General features: G+C 29.2%; 4 protein-coding genes across 5 annotated transcripts in view; 2 read left to right on the forward strand and 2 right to left on the reverse strand.

The window, feature by feature from the left end:
- The first annotated feature begins 699 nt into the window (after positions 1 to 699).
- Positions 700 to 10,459, forward strand: LOC145181139 (uncharacterized). Its single transcript, XM_090071004.1, has 4 exons — positions 700 to 1,129; positions 5,993 to 6,045; positions 6,117 to 6,371; positions 7,090 to 10,459. The coding sequence occupies exons 1-4, from the start codon at positions 1,101 to 1,103 to the stop codon at positions 9,981 to 9,983; spliced, it is 3,231 nt and encodes a 1,076-aa protein (XP_089927130.1). The 5' UTR covers positions 700 to 1,100; the 3' UTR covers positions 9,984 to 10,459.
- Positions 10,460 to 12,604: 2,145 nt separating this feature from the next.
- The window catches only part of LOC145195433 (uncharacterized), a 45,912-nt gene continuing 35,161 nt past the window's right edge, over positions 12,605 to 23,355 (reverse strand). The window contains exons 2-12 of one of the 2 annotated variants that reach the window (XM_090071020.1): positions 15,308 to 15,511; positions 15,090 to 15,221; positions 14,806 to 14,937; positions 14,669 to 14,701; positions 14,395 to 14,517; positions 14,175 to 14,315; positions 13,991 to 14,050; positions 13,726 to 13,895; positions 13,359 to 13,423; positions 12,966 to 13,057; positions 12,605 to 12,856 (exon numbers count right to left, since the gene is read on the reverse strand). In XM_090071020.1, the coding sequence (XP_089927146.1) occupies positions 12,705 to 12,856; positions 12,966 to 13,057; positions 13,359 to 13,423; positions 13,726 to 13,895; positions 13,991 to 14,050; positions 14,175 to 14,315; positions 14,395 to 14,517; positions 14,669 to 14,701; positions 14,806 to 14,937; positions 15,090 to 15,221; positions 15,308 to 15,497 (1,290 nt within the window). In that variant the 5' untranslated portion in view covers positions 15,498 to 15,511 and the 3' untranslated portion in view covers positions 12,605 to 12,704. The other variant, XM_090071019.1, reaches the window with a different exon arrangement.
- Positions 16,128 to 18,012, reverse strand: LOC149880426 (uncharacterized). The gene is made up of 3 exons (XM_090070050.1): positions 17,958 to 18,012; positions 16,479 to 17,650; positions 16,128 to 16,257 (listed from the first exon to the last, which is right to left on the reverse strand). The coding sequence occupies exons 1-3, from the start codon at positions 18,010 to 18,012 to the stop codon at positions 16,228 to 16,230; spliced, it is 1,257 nt and encodes a 418-aa protein (XP_089926176.1). The 3' UTR covers positions 16,128 to 16,227.
- Positions 18,671 to 20,941, forward strand: LOC149880427 (uncharacterized). Its single transcript, XM_090071011.1, has 2 exons — positions 18,671 to 19,048; positions 19,123 to 20,941. Exons 1-2 carry the CDS (start codon positions 18,806 to 18,808, stop codon positions 20,500 to 20,502), a joined length of 1,623 nt encoding a protein of 540 aa, XP_089927137.1. The 5' UTR covers positions 18,671 to 18,805; the 3' UTR covers positions 20,503 to 20,941.

A 23,355-nucleotide genomic window follows, 5' to 3' on the forward strand; every position in this document is an offset into this window, starting at 1 on the left:
AAAGAGTTCAAAATTATGAAAATGTTAAAAAATGTTTTGACACCCACTAGATTATAGAACCCTCGATAATTGATACTCAGCGAAGTAATAATTTGTAATGAGAGGGCCGTAACATTTTCTGATAATAATTTTAAAAAGTTACCACCCTAATATACGATACATTAATAACCAATCGATTATCAGGCCACCGTATTTTAAATACCAAAAATGGTGACGTCATTGAAAAAAAGACAACGTTTTTCCGGATCTTTTTTTGGTAATTTTAAACATTTTTTTCCACGTTATTTTTTTATTTTTCCTTGTTATCTATTACTTTGCTGTCTATTTTAAGTGACCATAAACACCGTACGAAAGCTGTTAATGTAGGTATTGGAGGAAAACGATCGAAAAGTTCAAGTAACGAATTAAAATTTTTTTTTTTTTTACTTAAAACGGAAAAAAGCAGCTTTTGATGTTAGTCATTAATTTAGTAGCAAACTCATTTTACAAAAACATTTCGATATGAAAGTTTACAATTTGATTTCTTGATTATCCTCCCCACTTACAAATAATCTGTTTCCTCCAGAATAAGTTGTTTTCCACGTTTTTCTTTTTTATAATATAATTCGTTCTCAGTAAAGTTTTGTTAAGCGTTATTGTTTGATGATAAAGACTTTTACTCATCGACGGCCATTGTTATAAAAAATATAAAAAATCTGACATCATTTTAAGAACAATAAGCAACTGAGTTTTAATCTCAAAGCGAGAGAGGTAGTTTACTTAAAACTTATTTAAGTAAAATTTCAACAACTAAAACAAGATAACGCCGATTTTCAGTTTGGTTCGACACAGATCTCGTTGGGCAATTTTTCGTTCTACAAAACCAATATCCTTTTTATGGTTTGATACGGGTTTTTATTTTGCTTGGTTTGGTTTTTATGGCTTGCTGCTAAATGATTCAGTCTTTTCTATTTGGCATTGAGATTAGACCTTCAGATTCAGCATCTTTAGCTTGCTGGTTTAATTGAATTCCAGAACGTTTGTGGAAACAAATTCTGCTTTCGTCCATCAACAAGCTATTTACGTAAAGATTGCAAAGAAGATTATTGTTAAAGAAGAAAATGGAGAAACTAGAGTACGAAATGAACCGGTACATTTTCTATTTTTGTTTTACTTGTATTATTTGTTACCAAAATTTTTAACAATTTTAGTTTTATAGTTTGAAAAACTATGTAAAAGAAAGTAAAAGAAAGTAAAAGAAAAAATAGTTTTGCAGAAGTGAATAAACAAAGTAAAATGAAGCGAGAGTTCCTTAACAATAACAAACTTGTTGCTGAACATTTGAACATATATATGATAAATTTGATAACATAAACATAATATCAGTTTCAGAAAAAGCTTCTTTAACTGTATGAAAAGTAGGCTGAAAAATTTGTTCAGTAATGAAAGATTATGTTCCGTTACTGTTCTCATTTCATTGGTTAATAGCATCCTCAAAAAACTCCTCCTGCAATTCCTTTCCGACTACAGAATCAGAACAATGACTTGCGCTCATTCCCCTCGCTAGTTTTTAATAACTGAAAAAAGTAACATATATCAGCGAAGGATTTAAAACCATCATAAGTTATATATTCATATTAATTAGTTTAAATTTTTAAGTAAGCATTTGATTAATTACTAAGATCCATCAACAAACATAAAAAAGTAAGTTTTAAAAATTTTCATTGCAGCAAAAAAATTTCCGCAATAGCAAAATGTTGAACGAGTTATTAAGCAAATGGCTATAGCTGAAAGGATGGTGCATTTAAATCTAGCAACAAAGTTTCCTACTAAAACGAAATTATTTTCAAATAAATTTCAAACTGAAATAATTATTGCACAGAACGATTGCACATTAACTACATGATGAGCTTACAGCTTCCATAACAACTTTTATTGATACTCTTTTTAAGGTCATTCATTCTTTGCCTTCTTACAGTGATTTTCCTATTTTAAAAAGAAAACTTAAAAAAAGAAATAGATCCAATATATACAAACGAATTGCTAAACAAATAAAATTCTCTTCAAACGATCAAAAGTTTGAAATAATTTTGATTGAAACTAATGACATTAAAAGATTACAAGAGCTGTTTGTTCTAGCATTATACAAAAGATATGAAAACTGCTTCAATGTTTCTCAGTTCTATTAAACAATGCAGACTAGAATGGTAGAGTGAGCCCCTGTAATGCTGAAGGTAAATCACTTCGTTGAGAGTTTCTCAACAAGTACATTTCTACTCAAAGACAATTCAACGAAGCCAATTTAGGAACTGTTTGTTAAATGAGGCAGAAGTATGTCTTTACCGAAATTCAGTTTTTACTAATTTTGGATTTTATAGTGCAAATGGCACATATATAACAATGTTAACATCTAAACCCCTGAACACGTTAGAAAAAGATTAAAAAGAAGCAAAACAGAAGATAAAAAGCGCCAGAGATATTCATTTCTGGAAAAAAAATCTGTTATAGCTCGCAAGCGCAATAGTAAAACGTGGTACAATAATTAGTTCCAAATTACATCAAATATTATAAATTAAAAATAAAAACAAATATTTTTTATACCGATCTTGAAAGCCTTTTTTTTAGGCTATTCCCAGAAGCTGTATAATGAAGATTTAAAAGTTAAACAGGGAGCTTTTTAATTGAAGCTTTTTAAATTATCTCAAAGAAAATGATCAGGCCAAGGAAGGAATACTTTTATTTGTGTAAACATTCAGTAAACTACAGTGTTGCTAACAGGAGTTTTAAAACAGTTCTGTTTTGTAAAAAAAATCACTTTCATTACATGTTTTGAAAAGAAAGGACTGTTTAACATGGTAAAATACTTCTTCAAGTGTCTGAGTGTCTGAGACCTGAAAAGTGTGGAGACTTTAGATAATCTCTATGCGATGAAGAAATTACCTCGATAACAAATTTTATAAGTCAATATGTGTTTCACGCAATGTCTGAACTAAATGCTGTAAATGCTTCATTTTTATAGCTTTTCAAAACTTTTATATTTTGTGAAAGATAAAATGTCAGTGTTTCATAATATGCATATTTTAGTTGAATTTGAAAGCAGGATATATATCAAAATGTTAGCTGAAGAGACAACATTTCGCGTACTATTTTTAACAAAATCTTTTCTCTTAAAAATTAAGTATTTTATGTGTTGCACATTAAAGAAAGTATCTTTTTAAATGTACTATGTACTTCATTAATAGATCATAAACAAGTTCGCAAAGGATGTGTAACTATTTCTTAGTCATTCGTAAATAAATCAGATTTCTATGACGTACACTCTACGTGTTAAATCCGCCACCAAAAGGTAAAAAAAGTTTATTATTTCAATTTCAATATATTTGCTAAGAGAGTTAGAGCAGTTTCCTTTGTTAGTTCACTAAAGGTTATTTGTATTAAAAAAAGTCATTTCAATAAATACTGCAATTCTCAAATAAACTGCGGTGCCACATGCAAAATTGGAAAAGAAAAGCCCGAGAGAAAAGAATGCTCAATCTGTCTTGTGTTCAAATTAAACGGTTTAATTTGAAAGAGATAGAAAGAGTATTGAAGTGGAGACAAAAAAAGAGAGAAGGGGCCAAATCAAGTGTCATTAATTTGATAAAAACTACAAATGTCACAATGGGACAATCAACTGACCCAAACTACACTTCTCAATTTCAAGGTAAAGCTTTAAAACGCGCACAAGTCTCTTTCAAAATCTCCAAGAAAATAACTTGCTTTAGTTTTGCAAAATCAGAGGGCTTAACTATAAGTAGTTCAACACCAAAGTAAATATTAAAGGAAACACTTAGTGATGAAATTGTGAGGGTGGTCATTTTATTTTATTACAGTAATTCACAGAAATTAGTATTTTTTATATTATATACTATTATATGCTATATACTATTATGTACTAGGTATACTATATTATATACTATTACATACTATATAGTATTATATACCCAGCAAGCATAAAACGTTGAAACAACGTTGAAATAACATTGATCAACGTTATTTCAACGTTGTTGAATAAATTATATATATATATATATATATATATATATATATATATATATATATATATATATATATATATATATATATATATATATATATATATATATATATATATATATATATATATATATATATATAATTTACTTTAAAATCTGTGACAAGAAAATAAGGATCGTCCATTGTAAATAAATACACTAATCAAGCCATATATTTAGAGGTAACTACTTTTCATATTAATGCGTATTTTGGTGAAAAAATATGGAAATAGTAACTCATAACAGATATATATTAATTGATAAAGTCAATATATAAATATATATAATAAAATCGTCCGGTACTATGGAATTGCCTGAAAGAGAAAAATGAGAATGTAATCAAAGTATGCTTTCACATGCAACAAAGCTAACCGGTTCCTAAATTTAGCGTTGGTGAAGTGTTCAATGCTTGACAAATTCGGTACTATAATTTAAGAGTTATTCCAAATGATTAAACAGTGCAAAACAAAGATAACATCTTTGTTTACACCTGGTTGGAAAGACAGAGCGGTAGAGGATCTAAAATAAGTGTCTTCCGCTCTGGTTTACTACTTGTCTATGGTCAAAAAAGATTTAATAGCAGAAAAAGGAGCTAAAGTGCAAATAGACCCACATTTATTTTCTGATGCTTATTCATCAGAGGACTAAAACTTTATTGTTTTGTGTTTTTTGAAAAATCTGCAGACCAGTGTTATGTTCAAAGCTGTCAAACATTTTTTTCCAATTGCGTGTCACAGTTTTTTACCTACTAGTTGGTGTATAGAAAAAGTGATACGCAAAAAAGAAGCCATCATTTCTCCTCTTTTCGGAATCAAATAGTGTCCTGTGCTGATGTTTTAAAATGAGAATATTTGAACTTATGCACTTAAAAAATTTAACATTAAATCCATTCAAGCAGACTTTTATTCAATACGTTAAGGGCTCTTACATTAGTAACGTCTCTTCCGAGGAGGGTAGGGGTATCAATTAGTTAAATCAGATGATAAGTAAAGTGAAGAAGAGCATCAAATTTTAATTTAAGATAATTTGTCGTATGATTCAAATTAATTATATCATAGACATCTTCGATTGTGTAAAATGTCTTTAACCAAATCTAATTAATGTAACTGAGCATTTTTATCAGCTTAAAAAAACTTCAGCTTGGTTTGAACCGATGTAGCTGAAAACCATGATTAAAACGTCTTTTAACATTTTGAAGAAATTTGTGGCATCCTAATCTGCATTAAACACATCCTTGACATAAAGCAACTTTGACTGCAGTTTTTACTTTTGAATAGCGCCTATTGAATGGATGAATTTTAAAATTTTAAAAATAAATGTAATCCCGCAGGGGGTGTTCACTTATCATTCAACGAGAACGAAGTTGTCAAATTACTCTAAAAGGCTTTCTAAATGGCTTTAGAAATTTAAGTAATCATTTTCATAAGTCAACCCAAATACACTTAATGCGCATCCATTAAATCATTGAAAATGTAATTTTTCAGAAGAAAAAACTTTCAGAAAAAACTCCAAAAATTTGCCTAATTTGAAATGTGCCCTCTCACATTATAAGCCGTTGTAAATATTTTTTAAAAAAAAGGAAGAAATGCAAAATATGAATCATGTCTCTTATGGAAATACGTCTTTAAGTAAAAATTCTAAGTACAAGTCAGACTTAAAAACTGTGTTTTAACACTACTTTGTTAATTTTTTTTTTTAAATAATGCCACAAGTCTTATATTTAGCAGAACTCAATCATATAGGCACTGCTGCATTATTCAGATTTGCCGAAGAAATTTTTGAAATATCTGATTTGAATATATCATACGGTTTATTCCACTTCTAAAACTCCATTAATCTATTTTGACGCAGCACCGGTTTTTTTTACACTCGATTATTAACCATGAAAGTATTTTCTAATGTATTTAGGAGCATAACCAATAAAGGACTTCTTTTTTTAGAACGACTATAAAAGATGAAGTTGTCATGAAAAACGAACTCGATGATGTTAAAGGTAGTTATATACTTTTAATGTTTCCCATTTGAAATGGACTTTCGATTTTCAAAAATAAACTTCTTTCTTAGTTGAAAGATTTCCAACAGATGTGTTTACAACGCTTGCTGATTTGCTGACTTATGATTGGGAAAAGCTTGCTCGATATCTTTCGTTCGATAATTCAGCAATCGATAATGTAAAAGAAGAGTTTGAAAGCACCCGAGAACAAACTATGCAAATATTTAACCAATGGCGTAAGGATAATCCATCAAAACGATGGCGAGATGTTAAAAGCGGATTACTTTTTTGCAACCGACAGGATTTAGTCATTGAATGTGAACGAAGTAGGTATTTTGAGCTTGATAGTTTTCATGCCGCCCCTCATGCGAAGTTCCCCTGAATATTTATTTAAAAAAAAAAAAAAAAGAATAAAGAAGGACAAAAAATAAACCAAAAGGGTAATTCACAACAGGCCAATAAAATTCTTAGGTTTAGGTAAAAAAAAATTTATCTAAAACGCATATTTATGAAAAGGACAATATTTCTTACTTTTAGGAGAGAATTTGTCGCAAAAATATTGCACGTTTTCACCAAATCCTTCCCCCTCCCCCTCCCCCTCCTCCCCCCTTTCCTTACAAGCTGCTACTGAATAAACTACTGATGTAAAAATAGTTTTTTTCAACTTTTTTAAAATACTCTTTCGAAAGAATGATTACACTGCGGGTTTCTCAACATAAACTTAAAATTACATCAATGGGAAAAGTTTGCGTGTGAACCATCTTTTTAAAAAAGTTCTAAATGTTTTAAATAGCGTTTACAATTGAAATAGTTTAGAAATAAAACTAACTTATAGACAAAATATTTCAGCTGTTAGTGATTTTTTTTTCATTATAAGTTGTCGATTTAGTCATTTTTTTTAAATAGTTTTTTCCAAGTCTTATAATTTATGTTTTTCCTATAAAAAACAAAATCAGCGAAATGCTGACCGTTCAAAAAATAATTTACAAACATTCCTCAAAAATGTCATGGAGTGGTTAGAAATGAAACATTTTTTTATTTTAGAGCTCTTATCTCGGCATTCCATTTTCGGTGTCCTTCCACCGACAAAAGCCTTTTTTTCACGTGACGATGAACTTAAAGAAATTCACAAACACGTATGCCAAGCAAACCATTCGGGTAAATCAATCACGGTTTTAACTGGAATGTCTGGAGTGGGAAAAACTCAGCTCGCTAGAAAGTATGTAGCAATTAATAACGGCCATTTTGAAAGCATTGTGTGGCTGGATGCAGCATTAGACAAAATACAAGTTTCTATGATTAATCTCTGTCGCCAACTAGGGTTAAGCGTAAAAGACTCTCAAGGCGATCCGTTCGATATTGAAGTAGTTTCTAGAAAAATACATCACTATTTCGAAAGAGAAAAAACGTTATACATCTTTGACAACGTGGATGGTGAAAGCGTTAAGAACTTTGAAAAATTTGTATCAAACAAAAAAAACGCATTTACTTTGGCAACATCGCAATGGAAGTTGTGGTCAACCAATGTTAATCAAATGCAAATTTATTCCTTTTCACCTCAAGATGCGTTTCTTTTTGCAAAAAGAAATATTAAACAAATATTAGCAAACGATGACGAAAAACTAAAAGAAATAGCCGAAGTGCTTCGATACCATCCACTGGCCATTAATCAAGCTGTTCTCTATATAAATAACAACAGCGTTTCTTTGCAGGAATACTTAGATCTTTTTCGATCGTATCCATTTGAAATGCTTGAGGAAGGTATCCACACCGAAGTGGAAGCAAAGTCTGCAATAACATCAATTAACTTAGTATTAAAAAAGATAGAAATATTGAATGAAAAATCACTAGAACTTTTAAACCATTTATCCTACTGCGACGGTCAACACATTACAAAAAAGTTTATTCGCGGTATTTCAGAAATCCTACAAATTAAAGAAGAGCTTTTGATAAATCGAACAATTAGATTATTAGTCAGTTATTCATTACTTGATCGTTTCGACGATGACAATGACAGGTTCGCAATGCACGAAATGACACAGTTAGCGTGTAAATGTTATCAAAAAAGCCAAAAAGTAACCGAAATATGCAACAAAAACATCGTTGATTTCCTAAGATTGCAAATGAAAGACGTAAAGGAACACGTTGACGATGGGAAGCACTTCTATAACCATTTCATTCACATGTTTCGCATAAACAAACCAAAAATGTGTGAAGTGTTCCATCAACAGAGTAGCAGAATCAAAAGTTTCTTATTGAACAAAGGTTTTTTTCAAGAAGCAATAAACATACTTGATGTCATACAAAACTATAACACAAAATCTTATGGAGCTGAGAATGAAATAACTTTAGACACAAAAAATAATATAGCACTTTGTTTGAATGGTATGGGAAAATATAATGAAGCTTTGGAAATTTATAATCTAGTTAACAAAATACAATCTGATATTTTAGGTATCAATCATCCATCAACATTGGAAACAAAAGTTTATACAGCAAACTGTTTAAATGATATGGGAAAGTACAATGAGGCTTTAGGAATATATTATCAAGTTGAAAAAATACAAACTGATGTTTTAGGTATTAATAATTCATCAACATTGGGTACAAAAAATAATATAGCAAATTGTTTGAAGAATATGGGAAAGTATAATGAAGCATTAGAAATTAATTATCAAGTTGATAAATTAAAAACTGGTACTTTAGGTATCAATAATCCATCAACATTGGGTACGAAAAACAATATAGCAAACTGTTTGAGTGATATAGGAAGATATAATGAAGCTTTAGAAATTTATTATCAAGTTGATAAAATACAAACTGATATTTTAGGTATCAATCACCCATCAATATTGGGTACAAAAAACAACATAGCAATCTGCTTGTATCGAATGGGGAAATACAATGAAGCTTTAGAAATTTATTATCAAGTTGATAAAATACAATCTGATATGTTAGGTGTTAATCATCCATCAACGTTGGCTACAAAGGTTTATGTAGCAATCTGTTTGAGTGATATGGGAAAGTATAATGATGCTTTAGAAATTTATTATCAAGTTGATAAAATACAAACTGATATTTTAGGTATCAAACATCCATCAACATTGGTTACAAAACATAATATAGCAAACTGTTTGAGCAATATAGGAAGATATAATGAAGCTTTAGAAATTTATTATCAAGTTGATAAAATACAAACTGATATTTTAGGTATCAATCATCCATCAACATTGGGTACAAAAAACAACATAGCAATTTGTTTGTGTGATATGGGAAAGTATAAAGAAGCTTTAGAAATTCATTATCAAGTTGATATAATACAAACTGATATTTTAGGTATTAATCATCCATTAACATTGGCTACAAAAGATCATATAGCAATATGTTTGTATGGAATGGGAAAGCATAATGAAGCTTTAGAAACTTTTTACCAAGTTGATGAAATACAAACTGATATTTTAGGTATCAAACATCCATCAACATTGGTTACAAAACATAATATAGCAAAATGTTTGAGTGATATAGGAAGATATCATGAAGCTTTAGAAATTTATTATCAAGTTGATAAAATACAAACTGGTATTTTAGGTATCAAACATCCATCAACATTGGGTACAAAAAATAATATAGCAAACTGTTTGAATGAAATGGGAAAATATAATGAAGCTTTAGAAATTAGTTTTCAAGTTGATAACATACAAACTGATATGTTAGGTATCAATCATCCATCAACACTGGATACAAAAAGTAAAATAGCAAACTCTTTGTATGGAATGGGAAAGTATAATGAAGCTTTAGAAATTTATTATCAAGTTGATAAAATACAAACTGATATTTTAGGTATCAAACATCCATCAACATTGGTTACAAAACATAATATAGCAAACTGTTTGAATGGAATGGGAAAATATAATGAGGCTTTAGAAATCAATTATTAAGTGGATAAAATACAAACTAATATGTTAGGTATCAATTATCAATCGACATGGAATACAAAAAATTATGTAGCAAACTCTTTGTATGGAATGGGAAAATATAATGAAGCTTTAGAAATATATTATCAAGTTGATAAAATGCAAACTGATGTTTTATGTATCAATCATCCATCGACATTGCATACAAAAAGTAATATAAAAATAAACATAAAATATGAAACGGGTGAAATGGAAAATTGAAATTTTCAACTATTAAAAATCGGTTTTCAAACAGCCGATATTTTTAATTTTATTAGTAATATGTATGTAAATAGATTTATATGACTTTTTATATCTTTTTAATTTAAATTTCGTTATCTGATGTATGAGAAAAATGTTTAATGTTCATAGAAGTTCTTAACTAAAGTAAAAATATGATGGGGGAATCCATAAGAAAATTGTTTCAGTTTCCTAATAAATTTGTAAAATGATTTTCTGATTAATACTTTTGTTTTTTTATTTTATTGAACTTTTTAGACACTTGTTTAATATTCATGTCAGGCTCTAATGAAAATCACACTGGTATCGTTATATTTTGAGGAAACTTCGTTTTTTTCTCGGAAGTTATTTGTGTGCCTCATATTCTGGCAAATATATGTCTATTTGGCTCACGTTTAGAAATGGTTTGAAGCCGTTAGGGTTAACAAAACTGCTTACTGCAGCAAATACGTTTTCTTGTTAGTTTTCTTTAAACATGTAGAGAAGAAACCGTGTTAGAGGTCATACTATGAAATAGATTTAAGCTGCCCCTTAAAAATAAAAAAAAATTTTGTATGGAAACCAACTGCTAAATATTGCTTTAGTAATAAAAGTACATAGCAGAATTCTCTTGTTGACCTTAATTTTAATCAAACAGCAATTTTATTGATGGTATGCAACAGTAAGTTTGACCAAGTGCTGGCTTGCTCTAACTATACAAACGGGGGATGAACAAAATGTGGCTCGCGAGCCGCATACGGTTCTTGGAGTGTCAATGCTGCTCGTGAGCTGCGTACAGTTCTTGGAATTTCATTCCGGCTCTTTTTGTATTACTCTTTCTTAATCGCAAATCTTATTGTTTCAGAATGGATAAAGCAAAAACTAACAATAATTCACTTCGCAAAAGCATCAAGAAATAAAAATTGATGACGAGAAAAAGAATGTTTCATGAAGATCGGACAGATAAATTTGCATTTTTATTGAAAAAGAAAATAAACCAGTATGTTTAATTTGCAATACAGATCTTGATCATGGCAAGCCAGGGAATGTTAAACGCCACCATGAAACTAAACTTATAAGTTTTTCTATGGAGTATTCATTGAATTTAGATTATTTAGATAATTAACTTTGATTTTTTATTTAAATTGCAAAATATGAGAAATTATTTTTATTGACAAGCGCACGTAGAACAAGTTGTTGGAGTATTAGAAATACATTCATTTCAAGTTGTCACAGCGTTTGCATTCACTGCATACTACGGGAGGGTTCAGTAAAAAACACAAGCCTTCCATTTCAATGATAACGAAAATCGATATACATAATATTGAACAAGGTTAGGAATACCGGGATCCCGGTATTTGGAACAATTTTAATTTCCGAAATACCGGTATTAAAAAAGTCGAATGCCGCTATTTCGGTATTCGAAATAATTTCACCATTGGAAATAATTTCACCATTGGAAATAATTTCACCATTGGAAATAATTTCACCATTGGAAATAATTTTACCATTCGAAAGCTCAAAAAGTTTAAAATTTTAATTGATCTTATAAATGGAAACAAAATTCGCCGTACAAAATTAAATGTGGGTATATATATACCAATATCATATATGATATTGGTTATTTTTAGTTAAATTAAAACATTATATAAAATTCCAAACGGTAAGTTAAATTATACATTAAAAATTATACATTTTATTACCTTTTAGAAAATTTGTATTTTGTACCTATGTGAATATTCAAGATTTTGAGGAGCATTCCAAAGCAAATGATAAAAATTCACCATGGCTTCATTTTGTAAGAGAAAAAGCAGGACAGTGTGCTAAATGCAAATTGTGTAAGAAAACAATAAAAACACATCGAGGTTCTACAAGCAGTCTTCATACCCATTTAAAAACAATTCATAAAGTCAATTTGTTAAAAAGAGATGTAGGAAGCCAACACTGTTTTAGATTCTTCAGAATTTTTACAGATTTCAAAACCTTCAGTAACTATAAACAACTTTTTTAAAAGTGATAAAATGGATCCCAGTAGACACGCCGACGTCTATATGACGTCGAAAAGACGTCTTTTTGGAACGTTCAGGACCGGTTCTAAATGGCAACGCCAGATGACGTCTTTTTAGGACTTAATTAGGACGTTTTTTTAAGACGTAACTAAGACGTCTTTTTGCGACTTTATTAAGACATTCAGAATTGGTTCTAAATGGCAACGCCAAATGACGTCTTTTTAGGACGTAATTCAGACGTCCTCTTACGTCTAAAAGACGCAAGTTCACAACGTAAGTACGTTGTTAACAATTACTTGTTGGATAACTTAATTGCTTGATTTCCTAAGGTTGAAATTTATGTTTTCACACCATTTCTTAAGAATAGGAAAGAAAATAATAATTCATTTAACAATATAGTATAATAAGTATTTACAATAATAAGTATTAACAATAAGTACGGACTTTTTAATATGTTTTTGGAAAGAATTTATATATATTATAAATTTAAAAAATCTCCTTCTTCCTCTAGTTCATATCCAAAAATCGACTTTTGGCGTCCTCCGCCCTCTTTTCTGTCAGGTGCATGTTTTAAAATACTCCCAACAGCATTTTGAAGGTCTTTTTCGCTGTACAAATCAGGCAAACAGTCTTAAACGGAAAAAATAAAATTTTTTTAGACAAAAATCATAAAAAAATAAAAATCTTTAACAAAACTTTAAGCTTTAGCATTAATTGCTGAATTATAATAACTCAATACCACACAGAATCTTCATCAGATTGGTCTTTCTAAAACTAAGCTTATTTGTTCCAGCCATATTAAAAAGACTCATAACTTTATTTGACATCACTCTAAAATGCAAAGATTATATATATATATTTCATGGCTGATGATTGCCGTTAGGCATGAAACTTTAAGTACCATACATAGTTGTTGTTTCTTCGTTATATATATATATATATATATATATATATATATATATATATATATATATATATATATATATATATATATATATATATATATATATATATATATATATATATATATATATATATATATATATATATAATGTGTGGGTGTGTGTGTTTGTATGTATTATTAAATTAAAAATTACATTAAAAATTTGTTTTTTGTAATAAAATTACTTACTTTGAAAGCATGCCCTTTGCAATAGCACTGCATGTTAAGCCACCAATGTTAGATAATTTCTGTTTCTAAATTAACAAGATAACACAGGTATAAGTGATAACGTATATGAGCAATTTACAAACGTTTTGATCATTTTGCAAATATTACGTAACTGTGTGTCAGGGATGTAACCCCAGTTTTTTTATCCATCCACCTAAAATATTGCTCTTGGCTTGTTTAGGTCAGCGGAGAAGTAATTCACTTAGTCAACCATGAGATTACACCCATATGTGTATATGTAAAGTGAGAAACTTGTCTATAATTACAACTTCGATTGTAATATACAAGAATCAAAACAAAATATTTAAACATAATAACAAAAATGTACCACATTTTTTGCAACATCTTGATCTAGAAGTGATTGATCAAAATCATGAAACTCCTGGATAGATTTACACTGATGAAGTTCAAAACTATTTTCATTTTTTAACATGGTTTTTATATCAGCAACATCATTTTTCAATTCAGTCAGCAAATGAATAATTTTGTATTGAAAGCCTGTAATTAAGTAATTAAAAAATTAAAACTAAAAATCTTTACATTTCTTATGCTATTTTTTATACATAGTTTTTTTTTATTCAATATCTACTAACTTCCTTCTTCTAAAGGAAAAACTGAAGCCTTCTTCTTTTCTTGCTGAGTTGATTTTGGAACTATTTTGTAGAGTAATAAACAAAACTAACACATTTTTATTTGAGAAAAAAGAAACAAATACAAAAGCATATAATGTTAAAAATTTTCTTAGACCAGTACTATAACAGGAAAAAAAATACTTACATTTATCTTTTAAAAAACTTAAAGTAGATTTTTGATTGACTGGCTCCTCTAATAACGTTTTTTTTCGAGGGGAAAGAACATCAATTTGAATTAATGGATTTTCAAACTTTGGAGGAGTTGGATGAAATGGAGAAGTTGTTACTAAAAAAAAATATTTAGGCTATTGCACAAAACAAAATGTTTAATAATAAATATAATATAAATAAAATATTACTCTTACAGGTGTTACTTGCTTTCTTTGCATAAGCATTTCTAATTTGATCATTTTTATTTCTCTGTTCAATTTTAAACTCTATCTCATCATTTGAGTAAAGTTTAAAACTTTCATATAACTCTTTTTTAACTAAAAATATACAAACACTGAAATACAAAAATCATGCCAATAAATAAATGACTACATATTAAAACCTTTGGCATTTTGTTACTAAATAATAAAATTCAACGCCATTTAATTTCCATAAAACAAAAAACAATATTTACAAAAAAATACATACTTTTTCCATTACACTTTGGAGTTGGATAAGTTGCTAAAAAATAAATGTTTTCAAATAATAAATATAAATCCTAATCTTAATAAAAATTATTTATTAAGTATTTTTACAGAATTAGAACTAAATAGAAATATTCTTACACTCATCTTTTAAAGGAGAAGTTAAAGTTGATTTCCCCGTGTCTGTTACCTTCAATTTCTTAAATCGTTTAGGAGGAGGAGCTTCAATTTTTTTTTGAGAAGCTTCAAATTGTAAAGGAGTAGGATAAGCTACTAACAAAATAATTTTATTTAAAAAGTTATGGCCATAAAACTTAATTTTATGAAATGCCAAAAAATCAAAATTATTGGAATGTTTTTGTAAGTAAAGGAATTTATAGGTTTTTTTGTTTAACATTTAAAAAAAGAAACTTGATTAATCTTACAAGTGCTACTTGCTGCTTTTTTTAAAGTATACTTCATTATTTTAGTCTCTTTTTTGAGGGGTTCACTCTTATCAAGTGTTGGTACTTCCTCATTTGACAAAAACTCATAACTTTCACATAACTCCTTGTCATCTAAAATAAAATAAACAATAAATTGAAAATAAATTACATAGGTATTTTGAAACATTTAGAATGTAGTTTAAAAAAGCATCACTTGCCATCATTACACTTCACTTTCAGTACTTTAAACTTTTGCCAAGTTGCGTCAGGCTTAGCATGCTCCTTTGCAGCAGATAAAACATTTTTTTTTGATGGCCAATACACAAACTGACTATCTACCCAACATGATGGAATAACACCTTCCTCCTCAAGTTCATCTTCTTGCCATACAGCTCGACACCAAGCCATAAGTACTTACTACACTAGGTATAAGTATAAATACAATGTTATATTTACATATTTTACAAATATAAAAAGTTAACTAGGTAATACTCACAAGATCTTAAATGGATTAAAATTTTATTTTTTCATAAAATGTTAAGTAGAAAGTGTCCAGAGTTATAACTTTAATTTTAAAAAGGTAAAATCTTATAAAACAAGAACAACATTAAAAAAATTTCTGACATACATAATAATAAAAATGTAAAGTACAAAAGTTTAATTCTATAAAATATTATTTATATGCGAATTAACAGGAATTTTTTTTGTTCAAAAACAAAAAATGTATGTAAATATAAATAACAGAAACAAAGTCTAAACTCTTTCAATTTCATGCAGTAATGGAAAAATTGCAAAACCACGTTGTTCTGGTAGACAGACACACTTTCTAAGAAAATCATCTTTTTGAAGAATTTTTCTTTTTAATTTTCTTTTATTTCGATTAGGAAAGATTGCAATATTCAACTCTAATGAGTTCATTGGAAAATCATAAAAATTGTCTAGGTACCTTTTCTTGACAACATCGCACAAAAATGAATCACTATCTATGTATTCTTTTACAAAAGCGACATCATTACCTTGAATAAGAAAACAATTGTCTTTTCTTTTGTTTGATATCTTTGTATACAATGTTTTCTTAGGTAATGATGCAAAAGCATTTTGGAATTCAGCTTGTCGCTTTGCCACCTGAGCAATTGGATTAGCAGAATTTCGAATAGATTTTTTTAACCTTTGCAAAAAATTTTCATATTTAAAACATGATATTAAATCCAATGAGCAATTATAATATAAACAGTCATCTGGTAAATGTAGCAAATGATGAATGTTATAAACAGTGAATGTGGGCCCATAAATGTATTTGCAGTTATATACAAAATGTTTGATAAGTTCACGAGCATATTCTAAATATTGTAAACGTATTTTGTCGTTGTCCTGTAATAGAATACTCACAGAAACACTTAATGCCAAAAAATGAATATAGGCAGTATCTGACAAAATTGAACAAAAAACAACTGGGCCAGTGTATAAAATAAACTGACGAAACTCTGTTGCTTTCCATCGGTCCATATCTTGAAGGCCACGTGGGCGACGAGCAAATTCGCTGGGCATGTATGCATTAAATGTTAAAAGTAAAGTTGAAACTTCACTTATTTGACATGCAGATATTTTTCCACATGGACCATTTTTTAAATAATGTAGTAGTCTACGAACAGTTCCTAAACATACAAGATGCATATAGTCTAATGGAAACATTTCAATAACATTTAAACCTATTTCAATCAGGGGAGAAATTTCTTTTTGATGACCTTTATATCCAAATGATCTGTAAATACTATTATCTCTAGGTGGGTAGACAATTTCTTCATTAAACACAACTCTGCCTTCTGTCCAAGTTCCATGAATGGAACACCTTTCACATGAGTCGTAACCATTGTGAGATGTGATACCTTTTAAAAATGATCTTGCTGGAGCATTACACAAGAATGATTTAACAGTTACGTTTATATGTTTTCCATTGTATACAAAACCATTTTGTAATAACTGCCTTAACTCAAAAACAAAATCCATTAAGTAATCAGTTACTGAATTAGGCTTGGTTTCACCACAGTAAATGGCAACAATGAAGATATCAAAACAATCAAAGCAAGCTAATATTGGCCACAATTGTTTACTTGATGATTTAAACAAAGGTAACCCATCAATGTTGAAATTCAAAAAAACTGATTCTATTATTCCAAAGTGGGAAAATATATTCATAATACCTGTCTGTATTCCAAAATATGCATAACTACCGCCACACTTTTCGTGAATAACTATTTCTCTTGGAGTTTTTAAAATTGTCCTTGCATCTTTAGGAAGCTCCAAACCTTGATTACGTAATATTTCGAGTAGTTCATTAAGAGATGCCCTTGTCCAGTTATTTCGAACAGCACATGCTGAAAGTTGTTGACTTAGAGATAGTAAATTCTGAGATTTATCAGGAATCTCGCTTTCTGTGTCGCTAATTGGTTTACCTTCTGAAAAACATGATTCTTCAATATCTGATTCTTTTGAATAATCAGAACTGCTTGTTGATATGCTTAATTTTAAATTATTGCTTTTAACATCTACATCAATTTCATCTACATCATTTTTGCAATTTTAAAATAAGGAATTTGATTTGGAAAAGTTTTAATTTGATTTCCAAAGCTTCATACTAATAAAAAATTATCCAGAAAGCCCTACGAAAAATAATTTAAGTTCAATTAATAAAGGATTCTGGATAATTTTTGTATTGGACGCAAAAAACACGTTCAAAATACGTTCAGAAATTAAATAGGACGGACGGACGCCAATTGAACGTCAAAGGAACGCACAGTGGCTCAAAATCCTTAAAAAGTGGCAAAAAAGGAAAAAAAATAAAGTCTTTAGTTTCTAAATACAAATAACTTTTAATGATGGTAAGGCCAGATGCATAACAATTTAAAACTTTTTTTGAAGCCATTGCAAGTTTGTGTATTAATTTGAAGCACTTTATTAATGCTTTTTTTATGACGAAAAAAAACCGGAAATGTTCGATAAAATAGTCAGTTTTAGAAATTTATTTTATGGAGACATAGTAGCTAAAGTGTTAGTATTTTTTATTAATTTATTAAAATTGTGTCAATTTACAATGTAATTGAATGATTTTTTTCTAATGATTATTAGGTTTAAGCTATTACTCAGCATGAAGAAATCTATTAGTAAAATATTTTTTTTTTATTTGTAACAGATTATTTGTGGTACAAGAACAAAAATGTTCCGCATAACTCCACGCTGATTTTAGTGTTTTTGAGTACTGTCAGCAATATACCATTTGATGGAATAAAATTTACCTGCTCCAATTTGCTCCAATCTAAAATAGAGCTTTTATCATTTACTCGCTAAATATTACATTTAGCGAGTATACGATAAAAGGTTGGAGTAAATTGAAGCAAGTAAATTTTATTTATTTATTTAAAATATAAACTCTTTTAAAAAAAGAGTATCAGCCTTACCTATTATTTTTAGTATATATATATATATATATATATATATATATATATATATATATATATATATATATATATATATATATATATATATATATATATATATATATATATATATGTATGTATGTATGTATGTATGTATGTATGTATGTATATATATATGGATTTTCAAAATACTTGTAGCTATTAAGCTATAATGTAAATGACGATAAGATTGTTAAACTATTGATAACTTTTGTGTGTTATGTTATAGATAATATATAAAACATGAAAAGAATTGATCTTCTTCAAAAAATTAAAGAGCTAGGTTTCAATAAAGTTAACCTGCTTGAATCTTTGTTTAAAGAAGTTTTAAATGTTTATAACCTTCATGAAGATGACTTCGCTAAATCAGACCTTACTAACTTAAAGAATAAGTTGTCTGTTTTTAAAGCAAAAGTGGGAGCTAAGTTAGATAAGCATAATAGAAACTATGACAGATTGATTTTAAAAGAAGGTGTTTGGCTGCAGGTAAAGAAACAGAGTTATTTGTTAATAATTTTTTTTTATGTAATCATTCTATTTAATTAAGTTTCTATTTACAGGAGGAGTTTTTCCCCGATCTTGTTAAAAGAGTTAAATTTAAAGAAGGTCCAGGTAGAAAAAATAAAGTTTGGGAAAATCTTGGTGAAAGAAGCAAAAGAGCTAAAATTGCCCATTTAGCTGAAAACAATCATGAAGCATTGGCATTAGCTTCTATAAAAAGTGCAGCAACTGAATCCAACATTAGTAGAAACAATTTTATTTTTATAGTAAAGAAGGCTTTGGACCCAGACAAAGCAAATGAAATTAGGAAAAACATGTCTATGCTTGAACCTGTTATAATGAAAGTTGAAGATGCTCTCAGCCTAAAAATTCAATGTGATCTGTCCGATGAACAATACCAGATAATCAGAAATAGCTCCTTATTACAAAATGCAAACATCTATCCGTCTCTTCATAAAATTTTAATTGAAAAAAAGAAATGCTATCCTGATAATATGACTTTTTCAGAAATATCTGCAGTTTGCTCCCTTCAATCTCTTTTTAATCACACACTGTGTAGAATCTTGAGTCTAAATAATTGCAACAAAATATTTTCTGAATTATTGGTTAAAGATATCAATCAACATGGAATCATGCATTTCAAAGGCGGTTTTGATGGAGCGTCTAGCCAGAGTCTGTATAAACAAAAATATTTAGATACAACTCTAGATGAAGTTATTAAAAATGAAGAGAGTGTTTTCCAAACATCTATTGTGCCTCTTAAACTGACTGTTAATGATACAGTGATATGGTACAACAAAAAACCATCTAGTACACATTTCTGCAGACCAGTATGTTTGCAGTACAAAAAGGAAACAGATATGCTAATTAAAGAAGAAGAGGAACGATTACGAATTGAGATTCAGAAACTTGAACCATTTGTAGTAAGTTTAGAGTCAGAAGCGGCTGAGTCATCTATGATGACAGCAATTATAAAGTATAATTTGGATTTGACTATGTTTGATGGAAAAGTTGTTAATGCACTGACAAGTACTACATCTTCTCAAAGCTGTAATGTATGTTCAGCAAAGCCAACAGAGATGAATGACGTTAAATTGATTAGATCTAAACCTGTCAATAAAGAAGCTTTATCTTTTGGCCTTTCACCTCTTCACCTTTGGATAAGATGCTTTGAGTACATTCTTCATCTTGGATATGAATTGAAAATTAGGTCATTTTATGCTAAAACCTCTGAGCAGAAAGAATCAGTTAAAGAAAGAAAAGCATTTATCCAAAAGAAGTTTAGGGAAGAACTAAGTCTTATTGTTGACATGCCCAAACAAGGTTTTGGAAACACTAATGATGGTAATACTGCCAGAAGAGCCTTTGAGAAATCGATTACTTTCTCTGAGATAACTGGTGTAGATGTTGACATCATTTCTAGACTTAAACAAATTTAAAAAGCAGTTTGTTCAGGATATGATTTAGATCCAAGCTCTTTTCAAAATTATTGTAATGATACAACAGATAAAATTCTTTCTGAATATAATTGGTATGTTATTCCTCCAAGCGTTCACAAACTTTTAGAACATGGTTTACAGATTGCCGATGCATTAGAACTTCCCATTGGAGTTTATTTAGAAGAATCACTAGAGGCTCTTAACAAAGAGATTAGAAATGCAAGATTAAACCATTCATGCAAAATTTCAAGGATAAATGTTATGAAAAACCAGTTTAACTATCTTATGATAAGGAGTGATCCAGTTATATCGAGCATCCAATTCACTAACCATAGATGTGAAAATGGGAAATTGCTTCCAGTAGAAGTTCTTTCTCTATTTAAACAGTCGTGATTCTTTTGTGAAATTTTTTATTTATAGTTAAATTTGTCATCAAAAATTAAATTTTTCTATGAATTAAAATTTAAAATAGTTATAATAGTAATGCTCAAAGTAGAACTATTATCTACTCTTTGTTGATGTCTGAATTTTTTTTATTTATTAATGATAATTCTTTTAATCATTGTTTTTATCAAAAGAGGAGGATAACAATTGATGACAGAAATTTTTAAAAAATTAAAATTTTCTATGAATTAAAATTTAAAATAGTTATAATAGTAATGTTAAGAGCATTCTATTATATACTCTTTGTTGATGACTGAATTATTTTTTTTTTTTTTGAAAATACTTTCAATCGTTGTTTTTAGCAAAAGGGGAGGGGTCCGGTAATAATTATGACTTAAATTTGGATGGTAGTGTACTGTGTGATCACGCCTGATTACAAGTTGGAGTGAGTTAAAAAGAGATTTAAAAATAAATTATGTATTATGCAAACTATTACTTGATTCGAGAAGAAAAATTAAAAAAAAAAATCTGCTTGCGCGTGTAAAATTTCATACGCGCGTGTTTTTTAGATACGCGCACGTTTTGCTGGTTGTTGCACGTAAAATTAACTTAAAATCACATAATTGATTTTTAGACAAAAAAAACAATAACTATTCATTTAATACATATTAAAATGCAATGGTTATATAATTTTTGCCGTTTTTTCTTCACTTTGAGTCACTGTGGGACGTCTTTATTACGTCCCGTGCCCACTGGGATGATTCATTGCCAACGATTTTAGCTAGGATGACTGCGTGTGATGGTTTTTATTCAACATTATTTGCACATCATATGATATCAGAAAAGGCTTAACAGCCAGAGGATTTTCTGACATACAAAATGAATCACAAAACAATCCACAAAATGTTATTGAATTACAGTAAAAATATACGAGACGAAGTAATTAAAGAATTATCGAGCAGAATTGCTAATGGAAACAGATTTTCTCTAACTTTCGATGAATGGACATCGATAAGAAATAGACGTTACATAAATATTAATGTCCACTCTGAAAAAGAATTTTGGAATCTAGGATTAATTTATGCTTTTGGAACAACTCCCGCAGAAAAATGTTTTGAGCTTGTCAACGATAGGTTAAGTGATTTTAAGCTTCGATCAAGAATATTGTAGGTATTACCACTGATGGCGCTGCAGTTATGACAAAGGTAGGCAGGTTAAACGAAGCACATCAGCAGCTATGTTTAGCGCATGGAATTCAGTTGGCTGTTATCGGCGTACTCTAGAAAAAACCTAATAATGAGGATAGTCTGTATAATGAAGAAGATGCCAACATTACATCAGTTCCTAGACCCGGATTTGAAAAAGAGCAGAATTCTACAGATGATGACGAATTAATTGATGAAGATTATGAAAATAAAAATGGTTTACTCATAATCTTCACTGAAAACGATGTTTATAATTCTTCTTTTCTGGTACATCAGCAAACATTACTATTCATTCAAAAAGCTCAAAAAGTGGTCAAAATATTTCGTTCTTCCCCTACAAAAAATTACAAAGCCCTACAAAAATATGTAAAAGAAGAGCTCGGAAAAGAATTCTATATGGTTTCAGACTCAAAAACAGGATGGAATAGTATGGTGTCTTAGATAGAACACTTTGTTAAATTAAAAAATTACATCAAAAAGACTCTAATAGATTTAAAATCGCCTATTTATTTTTCAGATGCAGAGTTTGAAATGTTGTCAAATATCCTTTAAGTTTTACTTCCTATTAAGCTTGTAGTTGAAGCAATCTGCCGACAAGATGCAACTTTATTATCTGCAGATGCTACTATTCAATTTATGATGAAATCAATAGCTGGCCATCCATGTTCATTAACTTATGAATTGAAAGCAGCTTTAAAAGTACGTATTCTTGAAAGACGAAAGGAAATTTCAAGTGTTTTGCAATATTTACACGATGCAGACTCCAATAAAAATCCGAGCGATGATGAAACCGATAGAGATTATGAATTATTCCCGATCATTACCAAAGCTGCAATCGCAAAAGTTATCGTTTCACAGATACAACGTCTGGGTGTGGCCAACTTGCATTATGAAGCTGCACCTTTAGCAACAACATCTACTTCAGCCAACAATATAAAAGACACAAATTTAATATTCAATATCGATGATGATGAAGTTGATCAAAGAAATGAAACTTCTCTGACTTTAAAAGAAAAGTTGGAGATAGCAACATCAAAAAAAATTTGCACCAGATTATCTGAGAGTGGAATCGACGGAAATAAAAATGATCTCACACGCTCGATAAAAAAAAGAAATGTCACTTTTTGATACAAATGGCATAAGGGGAAAATACTTAACTTTAACATATAATTGTTTGCTAAGTATTCAACCAACCAGTGTAGAATCAGAGAAAGCTTTTTCGGTAGCTGGCTTAATCTGCACCAAAATTCGGTCAAGGGTGGGA

This window comes from Hydra viridissima, unplaced genomic scaffold (genome assembly GCF_058129835.1).
Source record: "Hydra viridissima isolate aposymbiotic clone 2 unplaced genomic scaffold, HvirCarnegie_v1 scaffold_13, whole genome shotgun sequence".
Classification (NCBI taxonomy): Eukaryota; Metazoa; Cnidaria; class Hydrozoa; order Anthoathecata; family Hydridae; genus Hydra; species Hydra viridissima.